This window comes from Nuphar pumila, chromosome 2, assembly GCF_984573655.1.
Source record: "Nuphar pumila chromosome 2, dmNupPumi1.hap1.1, whole genome shotgun sequence".
In the NCBI taxonomy this organism is placed as follows: domain Eukaryota; kingdom Viridiplantae; phylum Streptophyta; class Magnoliopsida; order Nymphaeales; family Nymphaeaceae; genus Nuphar; species Nuphar pumila.
In genome coordinates, this window is record NC_143250.1 from 75,552,469 (window position 1) to 75,570,328 (window position 17,860).

The 17,860-nt window shown below is 37.9% G+C and overlaps 1 protein-coding gene and 1 long non-coding RNA gene across 2 annotated transcripts in view; both read right to left on the reverse strand.

The window, feature by feature from the left end:
• Positions 1-6,758, reverse strand: part of LOC149845780 (uncharacterized) — a 38,963-nt gene extending 32,205 nt beyond the window's left edge. The window contains exon 1 of the long non-coding RNA XR_016430221.1: positions 6,635-6,758. This is a non-coding gene — a long non-coding RNA (uncharacterized LOC149845780). The remainder of the gene's footprint in view (positions 1-6,634) is intronic.
• Positions 6,759-6,952: 194 nt separating this feature from the next.
• LOC149845781 (3-oxoacyl-[acyl-carrier-protein] synthase I, chloroplastic-like) overlaps positions 6,953-17,860 on the reverse strand; it is a 109,302-nt gene continuing 98,394 nt past the window's right edge. Inside the window, exons 5-8 of the mRNA XM_089995999.1 lie at positions 7,882-7,995; positions 7,708-7,809; positions 7,506-7,575; positions 6,953-7,392 (exon numbers count right to left, since the gene is read on the reverse strand). Coding sequence (XP_089852125.1) covers positions 7,325-7,392; positions 7,506-7,575; positions 7,708-7,809; positions 7,882-7,995 — 354 coding nt within the window. The 3' untranslated portion in view covers positions 6,953-7,324. The remainder of the gene's footprint in view (positions 7,393-7,505; positions 7,576-7,707; positions 7,810-7,881; positions 7,996-17,860) is intronic.

A 17,860-nucleotide genomic window follows, 5' to 3' on the forward strand; every position in this document is an offset into this window, starting at 1 on the left:
TTCAGATCCAAATCCATCTTAGGATCCGGAACCCAATTCTACTTCGGATCTTAGATTTCAGATTCAGTTCCAGGATCCAGAATTCAATCACATATTGGATCTTAGACTTCTGATCCAAATCCATCTTAGGATCCAGAGTCCAACTCTACATGGGATCTCAGACTTCAGATCCAGTTCCTCTTTAGGGTCCAGAATCCAATTCTACATTGGATCTCAGACTTCAAGATCTGAATCCATTCCAAGATCCAGAATCCAATTTTCATTCCCAAGTCCAACTTCTTTTCAAAACCGATTCATCTCCAGATTTCAAATCCAAAACATTCCTTAAATTCATCTCTATTTTTTACATCATTTGGATCCCTCAGATCTATTCTAAATTTCAAAACTTCAAGATCTAAATTCAAATTCATCTCAAGCATTTCCTTTCCTTTCTTAAATTCAAGTTCAAAATCCATTTCTGACTATTGAAACTTCATTTCCTTTCATTTTTAAAAGCTTCAAGTCATTCTCCCTCATTTATTCTTCCAAAATTCTGATTTACTTAGAACTTCTCTAATCTATCTCAAGTTCTAAGCGAGATTCAAACATTTCTTCACTCCCTTACCAAGTTCATCTCAGAACACTTGGAAATTTCTAAAATCAATGTTTATAAAGAGCATACATTATGGCATTACACAAGCATGATTCTTTGTGCATTTAGATCTTTTAGAATAAATTCTTAGATTATATTTAGGCAAAACAAAAGGCATAGATTCGATCCTTGGTTCGATTACCCCTGGTAAAGGCGCCAGGAACGGTCGAACCTCGTACCGACGAGCGAATCCCGTCTCTCCATTTTTCCCGCAAATTTTCAAAACGGAGGCGAGTTAAATTTCTAAAATGTTTTCAAATAAAGGTCAAGTGAGACCGCGCAAAATAGTCCCTCTTCTCTCTCTCTTTCTTTCTTTTCTTTTCTCTTTCTCTTTTCTTTCTTTTATTTTTCCTCCCTTCAAAAAAGGAGAAAAATAAGAGGTTAGAAAAGGAAAAGAGAAGGAAGAGAGAGAAACCAAAGGAGAGAGGGAAAATTTTGCGATGATCACAGTGAGACTTCCACTCACAACATGGGGTCGTAGCCCACCCAAGCTCTCATTAGAGCACTAATGCCTCATTGCATCAATTCATAGCATATCAGTTTAGATGCAAATAGATGTACTATCATTTCATATAGGCATCATAGTCATTCAGAGATAATTCATATAAAACATGAACATCGAAATCACTGGCTTTATGCAATGTATGCTACTTATGCATGTGCATGTCATATGTTTTTCGTCTTCGCCTTCATTTCATAGGCAATATCACATACTATCACACAAGTGTAATATAGATGGCACATGGCCTATGCATAGACATTTGAGCATCAAAATCAAGCATAAGTGTGTTATTCTACGTCAATGTGCATTCGTCACATTCATAAGCATATGTATATGATGTTTGGCGAATCTCATAAGCATTTTTATCGTATTGTCGCCTAGCTTTTGTCATAAGCTTTGTAGAGTTTTGGTCATGCTTCTTGCACACGCATAAACTTGTGAATTCTTTCAAATTTTGTTGACTATGGTTTAAGTATAGATGTGTCTAGTCTTTCTAAGGCAACCACATTGTGCACTCACAAGTATTTGATTCTTGAATCATGCTATAGCGATTTACTCTGGCCTAATCGAGTATTGAATACAAACTCCTTTCTTTCCTTCGTGGTTGTATCACTTTGTTTCTAAAGTGTGTATGAGCTTCGTATTGATGCAATTTCTAAAATCTTATATGCTTTCGCAATGAAACCCTTTGTATTCTACAAATGTGATTTTCTCAAAACTGAATGTTGGTTTCTTTCTTTTTCTTCTCATATTTTTTTTTTCTTTTTCCATATTTTGATTTTCTTCAAGGCCAAACCAAATGGCTGCTCGTCTGTCCAGGCTGATTTGGGACAGATAACATTTCTTTTGAACCACGGCTGGACCGAATTACTTGGTCCAGCCAGTTCCGACAAGATTCATCGCAAACCAACCAAACCCAGTTTGATCGGTTGTGCCGACCCTTTTATTGACCCATGTCTGAATCGAGTTTGGTTCAGACCTGTGTGGTCTGATTGAGGCAGACCTGGTCTGGACCAGCCATGTAGGCATATTTGGGCATTTTTGAAAATCGTCCAAGCCTTTGAAGATTTATTTGCAGTTTTACAATTTAAAAAACAAAAACCTTGAACCATGTATTAAATTCATATTCTATTCTTTAAAAAACCCTTTTAATCAATTTAGCTTTTCATCAATAAAATTTAGGGATTCGGGTAGCTATATTCCAAGAATCACTTCTCACTTTGAAAAATTATGTTCATCAAATTTGTTTTCCTTTGAGTGAATCATATTCATCTACATTTCCAAATTCAATTTCCCATTGAGTGAGTCATATTCATCAGAATTTCTAAAACTCATTTTTCATTGAGTGAATTATATTCATCCAAATTTCTAAACTCATTTTCCATCGAGTGAATCATATTCATCCAAATTTTTTGAATTCATTTTTATTGAGTGAATCATAATTATCCAATTTTTTCAAATTCATTTTTCTTGAGTGAATCATAATTATCCAATTTTTCCAAATTCATTTTTCATTGAGTGAATCATGGTCATCTGAATTTTTCAAATTCATTTTCACTTAGTGAATCATATTCTAATCACAAGAATTCTTCAAGAGATCAATAAAGTCTTCAAAAGCATTTTTCTTTTTTATAAAATCTTCAAGAAGTCTTTCTAAATTATTAATCTTCAAAAAATCATCACATTTATCTAGGGGTTTTGAGAAACCAAATTCTAATCTAAATTCTATCTTATTCACACGAATTACTCAAAGCATCACTTCCAATTTACAACTTCAATCATATTATATGGATTATCATTAATTCATTTTTCTCACATGGATTTCATTAATTTCATACGAATTTTGAGAGTCAAAAATCCAATTTTCACATTCACATTATTTTCAAGAAAGTATTTCTCATAAATAAATCTCATCATTTTCACACAAATTTCTATGAAATCAAGTTTTTAATTCCCATATTCACATGGATTTCCAAGAATCTTTCAAATTAGAGAGTAATATGATTTTCTTAAGTAGGATTAGGTGGAATTAAGAAAATCGTGAGATGCTTGAACTCTTTAAGAATGAAACTCCATGAACCCAACTAATTTTTATGGTTGATCATAGTTATTGAAATGAGAAAACGCCATTGAAATGAGTGCTTCTCCATTTCAAACATGAGCATTGCAAAAATCGTGTGGATCAAGAAAGAGACATAAGAGAAAAAAACAATAATATGCATATTTCTTTGCCATATCCACATATATTATGGAAACACATGTTTATATAATTGAGGAGAGAGAGATGATAGAAGAAAGACGAGGGATTGAACAATTATCAAGATGCATAAATAATAAATTCACTTACCTTCACTTGTAAGCTAGGCTTTGATCTTCTTCTCCACTTTGATCTTTCAACTCTTAAATGAAGAAAGAGGAAAACACCAAAAAAATATGAATGTGAAGAAAGAGGGTAGAGAAGTGTTCCTTATTGACACCTTTCACTACTCTTAAGTAAAGGAAGAGGAAAACACCAAAAATCGTGAATGAGGAGAGAAAGAGTTTGCAAACTCTTGGTTGTCTCTCCTTCACAAATTGATAGGGTATTTATAGGGTTAAGGTAATGATTACATCTAAGATGTGTGGCTTGGATTAATTGCAAGGAATCAAGGGATGAGATCTAATCATCTCAATTCTCAAAAAATTTCTTTCAAGCATAACCCTTGACCTCCATATCACATGTAAATTTTTTTTAATATGGAAACCTATTCCAAGCTAGAGATTCTAGCTTCTCTACTTTATTTGTTCTACCTATGATATTTTGGAAATTCATCTTGGGATTGGGTGTATCTCACTTAGGTTCAAAAATCCAAATCTCATCATTATAAAAATTTGCCTCTCTCCTTGTTGTACTTCTATTTAGTTCAATTTAAACTATCATAACTACCCAGTTACCTTTTCTCTTCACTTTAATTAATTATTATTTTATTATTTCTTTCATATTCTATTTAACAACCTCAATTGATGTTAATTCCATATTAGATCTTATTTTTTCCCAAATTCCATATTTAGTCTTTATTTTTTTTGAAATTTTATTTTAGGTCTTTATTTTTCTAAAATTTTATTTTAAGTCTTTATTTTTCTGAAATTCCATTTTGAGTCTTTATTTTTTTTAAATTCCATTTTAAGCCTTTATTTTTCTAAAATCCCATTTTAAGTCTTTATTTTTCTAAAATTCTATTTTAAGTCTTTATTTTTCTGAAATTCTATTTTAAGTCTTTATTTTTTTGAAATCCTATTTTAAGTCTTTATTTCTAATTTGGACCTTATAGCTTGATCTAGTCCATTAAGTTAAAAACTTTACATAAATATTATAACTAAATAAAATCATGGTTTAAGGCATAATTCAAAAATAACTAGCTTTTTTAAACTAATTAGATCTTGCTTTTTAAATCATATTTAGCAACTAACTATTGAATGAGCATTTCTGGTGAGTTAATATAAAAACTCTATATTCTAGAGATATAAGCAACATATTGAATCCACATTTCACATTTAAAATTCCTTTATATTGTATTAAAATACCTGAAAATTTATAGGTCTTACAAAATACATTTGCAAAAATTTATGAAAATTTCTCAAAAAACCGCAGGCATTACATCCAACCCCCCTTAAAAAAAATGTCCTCAAAATTTATAAGGGTTATTTATCGATACAATCTTGGATGTTTTATTTTTTATCATTTATTTGTTTAATAACTATAAAAACTTTGTGGGTATTACATTTTTCCCCCAAAAAAGAATTTAATCCTCAAAATTCAATATCAAATCATCGAACTTGATAAATTCAAAATATAAGTCATCATGCTCCTACTACGCAATAGTTCATATTAAACCTTCTATGATTCATTAAATTAATTATGTCTCATAATTCAAAACATGTGTATTTCATAACATAAAACATCTAAACCTCAAGCATACGTATTTCATACATACGTCATATTTTTTTTTTGCAAAATTCACAAATTTCATCCTCAAAATTTAACTGGGGTTATTTATCGACACAATCCTTGATGTTTTGGTTTTTATCATTTATTTGTTTAATAACTATAGAAAATTTACGAGTATTACACTATAAATCGACAACATGCGAAAGTCTTTGAATTCAACAAACTTTTTATGAATTTTGCATTAAAAGAAAAACTTTTGCAACCATCAACGTGAAACTCTTAATGAAATTCACAAAGATTTTTCGCAAACAATGTTGCGATATTCATACTATTGTGCAAAATTCATAATTTTTATAGGAATATAATGTAGATTTCATTTTTATTGAGATTTAGCAAGATCAAGAGTGTTGCAAAGTAATGCATGAAAATCAAAAGATTCACTAAGGGTAAAAAGGTACTAGAAAAGTTGAGAACCTATGAAATTGGACATCAAGCGAATTTCAAAATTTGTGAAGCATTTGAGGAAACACGTCAAATTTATCATTTTTCGTTAAAAAACTTGTTAAAATAATTCAAAAATTTCCAAACGGTTAAGGAGATAGTGTAGGACAAAGCCATTTGTGTGTGTGCAAGCATGGATGGTTAGTCCAACCAAATGAACTTCAAATCCAAGTCTATACTCGTCTTCTAATACAAAATCAAAGTTAGTTGAGAAGCCTCCTTTCCCTAGGGGCTTATCTTTTGCCAAACCAAAGTCAATTTTAGCATGCAGTTCATCTTAAAAAGAAATTGAAAGGAATTCTCCATCTAAATGGATATAACAGATTTCAATCACAATATAACTGATTTAGGAGCAACAAATGAGCAAAGTTTATTGAAAAGGTGCAGAGATTCAGTAGAAGCACAAGGGAGGGCGCAAGAGGCCCACCAACGATCACGTAATGGAGTGTATAAATGGAGACAACAAAATGTTCTCCCGACGGAGCTGTGATTACACGAGTGCAACACAAATTTTCTATGATGAGTGCGTGATGACAGCCATGATGAGGTCCTTTCACAACTGATGGAGCACAGATTCATTATCTATTGATTCTTTATGTAGTGGTTAGCTTGACATTGTGTTCGACAAAAATTCCAATGGATAAGTATGAAATTCAGAGCTCACTAGGGTTTCACACACCTAGCCAGGTGGGTCAGCTTAAGCTTTTGAAGTTGAAGGATGTCAGGCGTTCGATACCTGAGGTGTGTAGCTTGCCACAAGATTGAAGCGAATAAGAAATTATCTCTAGTGGGCAGGAGGGAGTTTTACATCATGGAGTGTTACATCACAGATGTCGAAACAGAACCACGGTCAACAGGGCACTTCTCCGCCCATAACAGGATATCCAAACAATAACGGTGGTTTCTCCTAGTTATTGAAAGAACATATGAAACTTCAGAGGAAAACTCAAAATCAGTCCATTATGTGCTGAAGAAAGAACAATTATTTGGGATGTTTTTTATAAAAATGCTAAAAAGTAAATAAATAAATAATACAGAAAAATAATGGAGAAAAAGATGGACTGAGACATACATTGAAGACTAGCATCTGATCACCGGGTGCTGTAAGAATCTTTCATGAGCAAAAAAATATACTTCCCCCGCAGATGATTAATAGCATTAATATAACCTGTCCCATAACTTGTCTATATGTCCAGAAAAAAAGTCTTTGAACAAATAATAAAGTCAGAGTAACACGATAATCTTACGTGGATTAAAGGTGCAGAATCTGGAGACTCGGACACAAACAGCCAAAGCATTTAAATTTTGCAGATCCAGATTTTCCTTTTCAGAGAATAAGTTCACGCAAACAAACCGCAAGGATCATTATATGCACCAGAAAAAGAAAAGGTTGAGAATGCATGTGCTGAGTCTGCTTAATATGAAAGTGGTTGTTCCCAACTTTTTCATGTGATGGGCCATTAGGCCCTGAACAAGTAGTAACGTGATACAGGTATGGTGAAGAAAGATTTTAGTTGGAACTAGTCAACAGTGAAAATGAACAATCTTAAAAATTTGAGCTCCAATGGAAGTCCATACAAGAAAGGGCCTTTGCCTGTATTGGATTTCACATTCAATCGCTTATGAAGAACAATTCATTTTCTCTATGCCACCAAGATGAGAAGAAATTAACTTGAATTCAAATTTCTTTTAACTGGAAGCGACATCATATGGAGAACCGAGTGAGCATATGCTGATATAGAAAAAGTTGTCCCTGGCATCATTATTGCTGGAACCAAGAAAAGACTACCACTGAGTTGTGTCCTCCAAATCCAAAAGAATTGGATATGGCTACAAAACATAGAATAGAGATAAGGTTAGAATGTTGGATGCAAAACATAGAACAGAGCTAAGGTTAGAATGTATACTTCCAAAAAACAGAAAATAAAGGGAGACCAACTCACCAACGTTCACCTCATGCTGCTGCTTTATGTTTGGCACTGTATCAAACTCTGCTAATGCAGGCTCCACATTCTGCAATGATGATGATAACAGTAAAGAAAGGTGCAATAGGGAGCAGACAGAGGATAATAAGCAGATCTAGGTGTGCATCAACACACAAAAGGAAGTAGCTATGACATGAAATACAAGAAGTTGTGGTCTTACAAACTGGTTTATGGTAGGATGCAGCCAGCCAGTGGTTATAGACTTGACAATAGCAATAGCTTCCAAACCCCCTGCTGCTCCTAGACAGTGCCCTATCATAGACTGAAATGACATAAATCAGATGTGATGACCAGGTTGTTGGTATACATAGCATTGAAAAAAGATGAGAATTACCTTAGTGGCATTCATTTTGATCTGGGAAGTTTTCTTGAAGACCTTTTTAATAGCATTCACCTCAGCTAGATCACCAGCAGGTGTTGATGTTGCATGTGCATTTATGTAGTTAACCTGAAAGTCAATGTCCCATAAAAAGTGTAGATAACCTAATTAGTTTTCTTGGTTGCTGCCTAAATATCAATGGGAACTGCTAAATAAGCTCATTAAGGATGCTTAGACAATCAAGCATCTCCTCAGCAACCAAGTGCTGACAGTTCACGTCATGCAAACAATCAAGTACCACTATTTTATGTATGTCAACAAGGTTACCAGGAAAAGGTACTGGAACAAGCAAAGACAATGGCAAAATGCATTATGAACTAGGGAACTTGTAAGAAACAAGATGAAATGGCATGCATATATGGTGCTCAATGATGGTATCTTGTCAAGGCACATAATTTCAATGCATAAAGTCAATCTCCAAAAGAAACCTCTCACGGGTATGGTTTATGTTATGTTCCTGGGCCCACAGGTTCGGATTAGATTCAAACTTAGATCAAGTAGGTTAAAGCCAGTTAAAACAGAAAACAGGTTCAGTCGGGTTCTGATAGGTTTTACTAAAAAAATCAAAACTCCTAATTGGCTGGGCAGAAAAATCTCAAATTTTCAAGTATTGATCTAGACACGTTGGGGAAGGTCTGGTTAAAATTTTAGGGTCTAACACCACGGGCTTTTGGAGTTATGAGGCCGGAAACAGGGAACATGAAATAGGTTCAGGTCTGGGTTTCAGGTTTGGCAGGGTTCGGTACAGAGGTTGGTTCTTTGGGGCTGATTTTTAGAGAGTTTGCAGGGGACACGTGGGTGGAGCTATAGTTAAAATTTGAGGTTCAACTGAGGTCGGGTTAGGGAGATAGAGGTCGGGTTAGGAAGATACAGCTTGAGGAAGTCAGGTCAGATTCTGTAGTTTCCAACATAATCCAAAACTGAATATAGGTATGGTTCAACGACTTGGGCAGCACAAGGCATGGGTTCAGCTCGAATACTAGACCTAGCTGAGTGAGCTATGGGTCTGCTATAATGTTGGTACTGCCGGGAAGGTTAGGGCTTCACGGATGAGGCTTTGGATAGTTGGAACTGCCGGACACTGAGCACGAACCATGTTGAAGGTGGGCCTTGGTAGCAGCCTGGGTCCACTTGGAGTGAGTCAACCACAAGGATCAACCACTTAAGGCAACACAAGTCAAGAGAGAGACGAGTCAAGGGGAGGGACTTGCAACAAGGTTGTTGAGAATAGGTGGTTCTTTGTTTAAGTTCTTTTATATTAGAGGTGTTTTTGAAATTTTGTCCTCATAAGGACTTAGATGTAATTTCTCTTTTTGCCTCTCTCTATTTAATATAGAGAGAAGCCCTAATCAAGAGTTAACGAGTTCTATTCTTGCAGCCGTCTCTCTCTCTCTCTCTCTCTCTCTCTCTCTCTCTCTCTCTCTCTCTCTCTCTCTCTCTCTCTCTCTCTCTCTCTTCCTCTCTCTCTCTCTCTACCTAGGGTTCGGGGCATCTCTTCTCTTCTTGAACATGGTATCAAAGCCAACAATCTCAGGAGCGTGATCGATCTGCAACGATCTTAGGAGCGTGATCTACACCAAACATCAAGTACTCGAACCAGGTGTGGATTAAATTTTTTTTTTGAGATCTGATGACAGATCTGGCCTAGATTTGTTATCAGACCTAAAGAGCATCGCGGGAGTGAGCCCTCAGGTCTGGCAGTCGTAACCCTTTTCTCTTGAGTTTCACATGCCGTGACTTCTGGGTGTGGCAGCTGATAACAGATCCTAACTTCGTATGGCTATGTGTGATCGAGATCTGCTGCCATGATTTGTTTATCGTGTCCCTGTCGTGATTGCTTTTGTCCTTTGGAGAAATGAACTTCCTGTTTGTGGCTGTCGTGATTTACAGCATCTGTCAATATGATTTCAGCAACTGTTGTCGTGATTTCAGCCTCTGTCGTGATTTCAGCATCTGCCGTGATTCTTCATGTTGTCGTTATTTGTTTTTTTTTGCTGTCGTGATTGCAACTGTTGTCGTGACTTCAACATCTGTCGTGATTTCAATATCTGCCGTGATTCTTCATGTTGTCGTTATTGGTTTTTCATGCTGTCGTGATTAGTTTCAGCATCAGAAGTTCTGTAGTGGAAACAACAAACTTGTTTTCTCTGCTGTGTTGAAAATTATCATGTTTATGTGAAAGTTTTTTTTGTCGAGGGAGTCTGCGTTGAGTATAGATGTTGGTCGTTGGTTCTGGCTGATGTGTGATTGTCATGTGTGTGGGTTGTTGTTCAAGATTCATGTGTGTGGGTTGCTGTCCACTACTGTCGTGAAAATAATTGCAGGCTTGATTCCTGCGGTGCTGGGAAAATACTCTTTTTGTGGCCTGTTGTTCCTTACTGTCGTGGTGTCTTTTTATGAACAGTTGCTGGGTTGCTTGAAATTTGTCTAGATTTTTTATCTCTACTAAAACAAAAATATTTTTTTAGTATGGCTGAAACTTCAAAATGTGATTCCAAATTGGAACATATTGGAGAATATAAAGCATTTGCCAATCCTTTTTCATACGGCTCTTCTGTAAGGTTGAATGAAACCAACTATGCCAGATGGTCCAGAACGTTTATGATGTCTGTATCTGGACATCATCGAAAACATATTTTGTTGGAAGATGGACCCACTAAAAAATTGGGAAAATATGTTACTTGGGATTAAGATAATGACATAGTTATGTCATGGATCATGAATAGTGTCGAACCCCATATTGCAGATGGATTGATCTACTATAATACAGCCAAACTGATGTGGGACAATCTTCGTGATACATACTTACAAGAAACGAATGTGAGTCGTGTCCTGCAAGTCGAACAGGAGATATATAATTTGCAGCAGAGAGAACAGACCTTAGCCCAGTACTATGCTTCTGTCAAAGCTATGTTTGAACGACTTAATGCTCACAGGCCTCTGTGTTGCTCGAAGCAGAAGGATCATCAAGAACAAACCATGGTTGCTTGTTTTCTTACAGGTCTCTCTTCAGATTTTTCTGTTGCAAAAGTTCAAATGTTGACTGGATCAGATGTTCCTACTCTTGCTGATGCATACAATCGTCTGAGTAGACTAGCGATCTCTCTTCCACAATCTCAGCCTGTGACTCAGTCATCTGCTCTAGTTGTCTCATCTGGTTATGGGCGTGGAAATCTTCAGAATATCAGAGGACGAGGTCGTGGACGAGGTATTGGAGGCAGAGGAAAGCTTCAATGTACATTCTGTGGAAAATATGGACATTTAGAAGATTGTTGTTGGGATAAGCATGGCCGTCCAACCTCCTCTTCATCAAAGTCATATGCTCCTAAAGCAAATGTTACTACTATCGAGGCAACAAATGTACAAGAGAATATCGCTGCAAATGAAAGTAGTATCACCCTTAGTCATGCGGAATATGATGAGTTGATAGCTCTTCGACCTTTGAGTTTCACCCCTCCTGTAGCTGGTGTTGCCTATTCAACCGGAAATCATCTTCATCCGACTGATAGTAAGTGGGTTATTGACTCTGGTGCATCCAGACATTTGTGTGGAAATTCACGTGTTTTTTCAGATCTAAAGGATATTAAGGCTCAGTTTGGAGTCTCATTAGCCGATGGGAGCTCCTCCCCGGTTGTTGGTCAGAGAAATATTTCTATATCCTTCTCATTACAGTTGAAAAATGCTCTTCATGCTCTAAACTTTCCTCAAAGTTTACTCTCTGTTAGTTGCCTTATAAAAGAACAAAACTATAGAATAATATTTGATCCAATGGGTTGTCATTTTCAGGATTTGCTGATGGGGAAGAAGATTGGTGGAGGCTATGAAGAAAATGGAATTTACTACCTACATCATCCAATGGGTATTGTTCATGCTGCAGTAGAACATTCATTCAGTCCTGTTCAGTGGCATCGTCGTCTTGGTCATCCTTCATTGTCAAAGCTTTGGTCGGTCTTTCCTCAGATTCCTTCCACCACATCATTTCAGTGTGAAGCATGTCAGTTGGGCAAGCATCATCGCAATTCGTTCCCTTCGAGTCAGAGTCAGTCTAGTAATAAAGTTTTTGAACTTCTTCATGCAGATGTATGGGGTCCTAGTAAGATTCCTACTAGGACTCAATGTTGTTATTATCTTGTTATTGTTGATGATTTCTCTAAGTTATAATGGGTATTTTTAATAAAAGAACGATCTGAAGTTCCAAGTATTATCAAATCCCTAATTCTTGAAATAAAAACTCAGTTTGAATCTATTGTCAAGATTGTTCGCACTGATAATGCTCTCGAGTTTAAATCAAAAGGTCTGTTACAATTTTACCAAGATCATGGCATCAAACCCCAAACTTCCTGTGCCTATTCATCTCAACAAAATGGGGTGGCTGAGCGAAAACATCAGCACCTCCTTGATGTTGCCAGGACCATTATGATTCAATACAATGTTCCTGCGTTATACTGGGGTGATGTGATTACCACTGCTTGCTATCTGATCAACTGCATGCCTTCGTCTTCTGTGGGTGATCAAATTCCAGTACATGTCCTAAAACCGAATGCCCCACTTTTTTCTTTCTCACCAAAAATATTTGGATGTGTTTGTTTTGTACACAAACTTGGCCCTAACCGTGATAAATTAGCCGCTCAAGCTACAAAATGCATATTTATCGGTTATCCAAAAAATCAAAAAGGCTATCGATGTTATGATCCTATTTCTCGCCGAGAGTATGTCAGTGCGGATGTATCTTTCCTGGAATCCTCTCCATATTACTCTAGTTCCGGTAACCCGCTGCAGGTTGATCCAGCTGAGTCTTTTCCATTACCCATACCTCCTTTTCCTTTGGAATCTGTGCCCTCATTACCGAACCAAACTTCATCCTCTTCCAGATTTAATAATCCTCCATTGGTATATGTGCGTAGAGCTCCACTTCCGCAAGAGCCTTCATCTTCTTCTTCTCCTGAGGTAAGTTCTACTGACAATAGTGATCTTCAGCCTTCAGGGTGATGATAACAAGCCTATTGCTCTACGAAAGGGGACAAGACAATGTACCTTATATCCCATATCTCATTTTGTCTCCCATGCCAGAATTGGACATCAGATGAAGTCTTTTATTTCAGCCTTATCTGCTGAAACTATTCCTCTGAACTATCAACAGACAGAACTTGATAATCGCTGGAAGTTGGCTATGCAAGAAGAAATGACAGCTTTAGTATCTCAGCATACCTGGGATCTAGTTGATTCCCCAGCAGATGCTGACATTGTTGGATGTAAATGGGTATATACAATAAAGTACAAATCTGATGGTTCTATTGAAAGGTACAAGGCCAAATTAGTCGCGAAAGGGTATACTCAGACATATGGAATTGACTTCTTTGAAACTTTTTCTCCTGTTGCACGGATGGGTACCATCCGTCTTGTTCTCTCAATAGTTGTTCAACATGGTTGGAGCTTGTGCCAATTAGATGTGAAAAATGCATTTCTATATGGGGATCTATCTGAGACCGTTTACATGCAACAACCTCTAGGATTCGAGGTTGAGGGGGAGTGTCAGAAGGTGTGTAGATTGAGAAAGGCGATTTATGGCTTGAAACAAAGTCCTCGTGCATGGTTTCAAAAGTTGTTTGAAGTGATGTCAAGCTTTGGCTTTAATAGATCAGCAACAGATCATACACTTTTTATAAAGAAAACTAGCTCTGGCATAGTTGTTATGGTGGTATATGTGGATGACATCATTCTTACAGGAGATGATGTGAAAGCTATTGAAGCCACAAAGGCTCATCTTCAAAAACACTTTGTTACAAAAGACCTTGGTTCACTCAGGTATTTTCTGGGTATAGAAGTTGCTAGGAGTCGTGAAGGGATGGTTTTGTCTCAACGAAAGTATGTTCTTGACTTATTAAAGGAAACGGGCATGTTGGGAGCTAAACCAGCAAATATTCCCATGGACCATAAAGTTCAGTTGTTTGAAGAAGGGTCAAAACCAGTTGATAGCAAAAGCTATCGCTCCCTAGTAGGGAAGTTATTATATGTAACTGTGACCAGGCCAGATATTGCTTTAGCAGTAAGCAAAGTTAGCCAGTTTATGGACAAACCAACTGAGGTACACTGGAATGCAGCCATAATGATTCTCAGATATCTAAAATCATCCCCTGGAAAAGGGTTATTGTTCAGGAAAGGTGGAACTCTGGAGATAGTAGCCTATTCTGATGCTGACTATGCTGGATCTGTAGTAGATAGAAAATCTACCACAGGATTCTGTGTGTTTTTGGGAGACAACTTGATTTCATGAAGTAAGAAACAAAATGTGGTTTCCAGGTCGAGTGCAGAATCAGAATATCGGGCTATGGCTCAAACAGCTGCTGAATTGATGTGGGTTCGCACTGTTCTTCATGATCTCCAGGTGAAGGTTCCCTCTCCAATGACCATGATGTGCGATAACAAAGCGGCAACATATATAGCAAACAATCCTGTCTTTCATGAGAGAACAAAGCACATTGAGGTTGATTGCCACTATGTAAGAGATATGATTCAAGTTGGTCATATCACTACCAAATACCTAAAGTCGGAAGACCAAGTTGCAGATATGTTTACAAAGCCTCTTGCTAGGCCAAAATTTTCAAAATGTTGTGACAAGCTGAGCATGATTGATATCTATGCTCCAGCTTGAGGGGGAGTGTTGAGAATAGGTGGTTCTTTGTTTAAGTTCTTTTATATTAAAGGTGTTTTTGAAAATTTGTCCTCATAAGGACTTAGATGTAATTTCTCTTTTTGCCTCTCTCTATTTAATATAGAGAGAAGCCCTAATCAAGAGTTAACGAGTTCTATTCTTGCAGCCGTCTCTCTCTCTCTCTCTTTTCTCTCTCTTGGCCCCTAGGCTCTCTTCCAAAATTAGGAAGAGAGCCTAGGGGCCAAGAGAGAGAGAGAGACGAATTTGGAGAGCGACTTCAAATATTTTTCATTGCTTAATCCCAATTCAAAGAAATATAATGCTACATATAGGTCTCCAAGAGACATTTACAACCCTTCACAAATTCAAGAAAAGTAAATAACCAAAACCTATTTAGAGAAAACACCTACAAGCTATTTTACCAAAATAAGATAACACCTAATCTATTTCAAGTAAAGCCTTCCCAAGCCAAAGATAACACTTCGAAGGCACTAACCAAAAGTAGGTAAGACTTGGTTTGACTTATCCAAAATTAGGAAGAGCCTCATTGCTACCTTCACACATCCACCAAGACCTCTCCCAAGGGGAGGTTGACTCGCATGTGGGCCCCACTAGGGCCAGTTGTCCCCTCCCTAGATTCCTTGGATATAGGTCCTCCCAAGTAAGGTTCGGTTCTTCCTTCTTGCTCTGATTTGTCCTGTGCCTCATTGGACCCAGATTCTTCATACTTGGGCTGTAATAACCGCATTTTTCCATTAAAAATTTTAATATTTTAGGCATAATTTGGGCATGGATCCAAGTTTCGGATCCAGAACCCATACCTAAGTGCAACCTCTTATACATATAAACCTATTAAATATATATATATATACGTAAATAGAAAAAATATATATATCATTAGGTAGGGATTTGGATCCAACTGTGGATCCACATTTGAAGCAAGACCCGAATCCAACACACAGTTGGATCCCGAGTTGCAGGTCGATGGTTCGGATCCGGACCCGGACCCGGGCTGCGCTATAGGTAGCGATAAAAAGGGGAAATCGTGGTTAGGGTTCTGAAAGAACCCTAACACGATTTTCACAAAGGGGAGCGGCGCGGAGCCGCCAGGGGAAAGTCTCGCCCTCCTTCCTTTTCGGAAGAAGGGGGAGGGGGTCGATCCTCTTCAAAAGAGGGGTCTCGCCCCTCTTCCTCCCTCGGTACCTCCCTCTTTCCCTGCCACCCATCTCCCTTTTCGCCGCGCCAGGGCGATTGAAGGTTGTGGAAGCACTCCCACCCACGACCTCTCATCTCCCTCTTGTGTTCGTGCACCATAGCGGGACCACCGGCGACAACCAACCGGCGCAATCACCACCTCCTCCTCTCGCCGGTTAAAGTAGGTTTTGCTGTTTTTTTTTTCTTGAGGGGATATCGTGGGTTGTCGAAAGTCCCAGATATTAGAATATGGATCGGATATGGATCCAATAGAAGATCCATATGGTCCGTGTATGTTCTATACTCCAATGTAATTTGTATTACTAACACAGAACAGTTTTGTCCATGTAAAAAATACTCTAACCCTATTTAGCTTAATGAAGTATTAGTGCAGCAGTGTAGAAAAAGTTAAGGCTGCCGATTTCACCAAAGAAGTCTCTGCTCTCTCTCCCTCTCCCCCACTCCTCTTCTCGGTTTCTACAACAAAACACGCCAACCTACTGGCAGTTTTGACATGGTATCAGAGCAGCGACAGTACTGGGAGTAAAACGACTTTCATCAGGGACGTGAAAAGTTGTATCCCCATTCTCGTCAGGTCATGCTTCATTTCTGGAAAAGCTGTGTTCTCCTCCTCGACAGGTCACGATTTGTTTCTCTTTTTCCTTTCGTTTCTCTCCTCGTTATTCCTGTTTCTTCTCATTATTTCTGGAAAGGCTGTTTCCACGTATCTTTTCCCGTGAATCTAGTCTGATCTGTCTCCTCACGTGAATCTGATCTGGTCTGGACTGATCATCCCAGCCGAGTTCTTTCATTTTCGAGTTCCCCCTGTTTCACGTGTCCTCTCACATAAATCTGGTCTGGTCTGGACTGGTCACCTCAGTCGAGTTTCCTCTGTTTCGAGTTCTTTCTGTCTAGACTGGTCACTCCAGCCGAGTTCTCCCCTTTTCTTTTGTGTGTGTTGTTCTTCTTGTTTCACGTGACCTCTCTTGGTCACGAGAATCTGGTCTGGTTACATTCTTCTTATTTAACATACCTCTGCTACTCCATTCAAGGCTCGTTATTCCATTCACAGATCTGCTCATGGTTCGTTATTTGTCTCACAAATACTGAAACAATACCCAGATTTGCTGTCTAAGCCCTGTTGTGACATTCTTTAAAATCTTGTCGTGACGTTCTCTGGTTCTTCTATCATAAAGCCGATTTCTGAGTCTTTTATGATATCAGTCTCATTTCAACCAATCTTGATCTTTCTGTCATAAAGTCTATTTCTGCCATACATTTCTGCAAATGGATAGTTCAACAAACTCTGTTCTTTCTTCCAATTTCTTGGGGCAACTAGTTTCCGAAAAGTTAAACACAAACAACTACCTAACCTGGAAAAGGCAGATTACTCCCTTCATTCGAAGTCAAGACCTTTCAGATCACTTGGATGGCTCCATTCCAACGCCTCCAGAATCTATCACACAAGAAGCCAAAGAAGACAGAGGATTGCCAAAAATCATTCGCAACCCTGCATTTGTTGCTTGGATGAAGCGAGATCAGGCCCTCGTTGCGTACATCACTTCCACATTGTCGCAAGAAGTATTAGTTTCTATTCCTGATGATTGCACAGCTAAAGTATTATGGGAGACTCTAGCTCAGACCTACTCTTAGATATCATAGGCTAAGGTGTTATTTCTCAAACGTGAATTCCAACTTTTAAAAAAGGGGGCAATGACCATTATTGAATTTTTAAATCAAGTCAAAAGTATCACAGATCAATTGGCCATTGTTGGATATCCAGTGTCAGATAAAGAAAAAGTGCAACAGACATTGAATGCCCTAGGATCAGAGTATCATGTTCTTGTCACTTCTTTACTGTGCTTGCCGACATTGCCCAGTTTTGAAGATTTACGCGCTAAATTGTTCCAGTACGAGATGTCTTTAAAAGGCATGTCGGATGCTTCGGCCGGACAACCATCTACGCATGATGTTCTTGCCACAGGGATGATTGTTGATCGTGCACGAGGAGGGCGTGGTAGAGGCAGGGGAGCACAACTCCAGGGTGGACGTGGGCTGTTACCTACACCAAATTTCACTGCCAGCTTT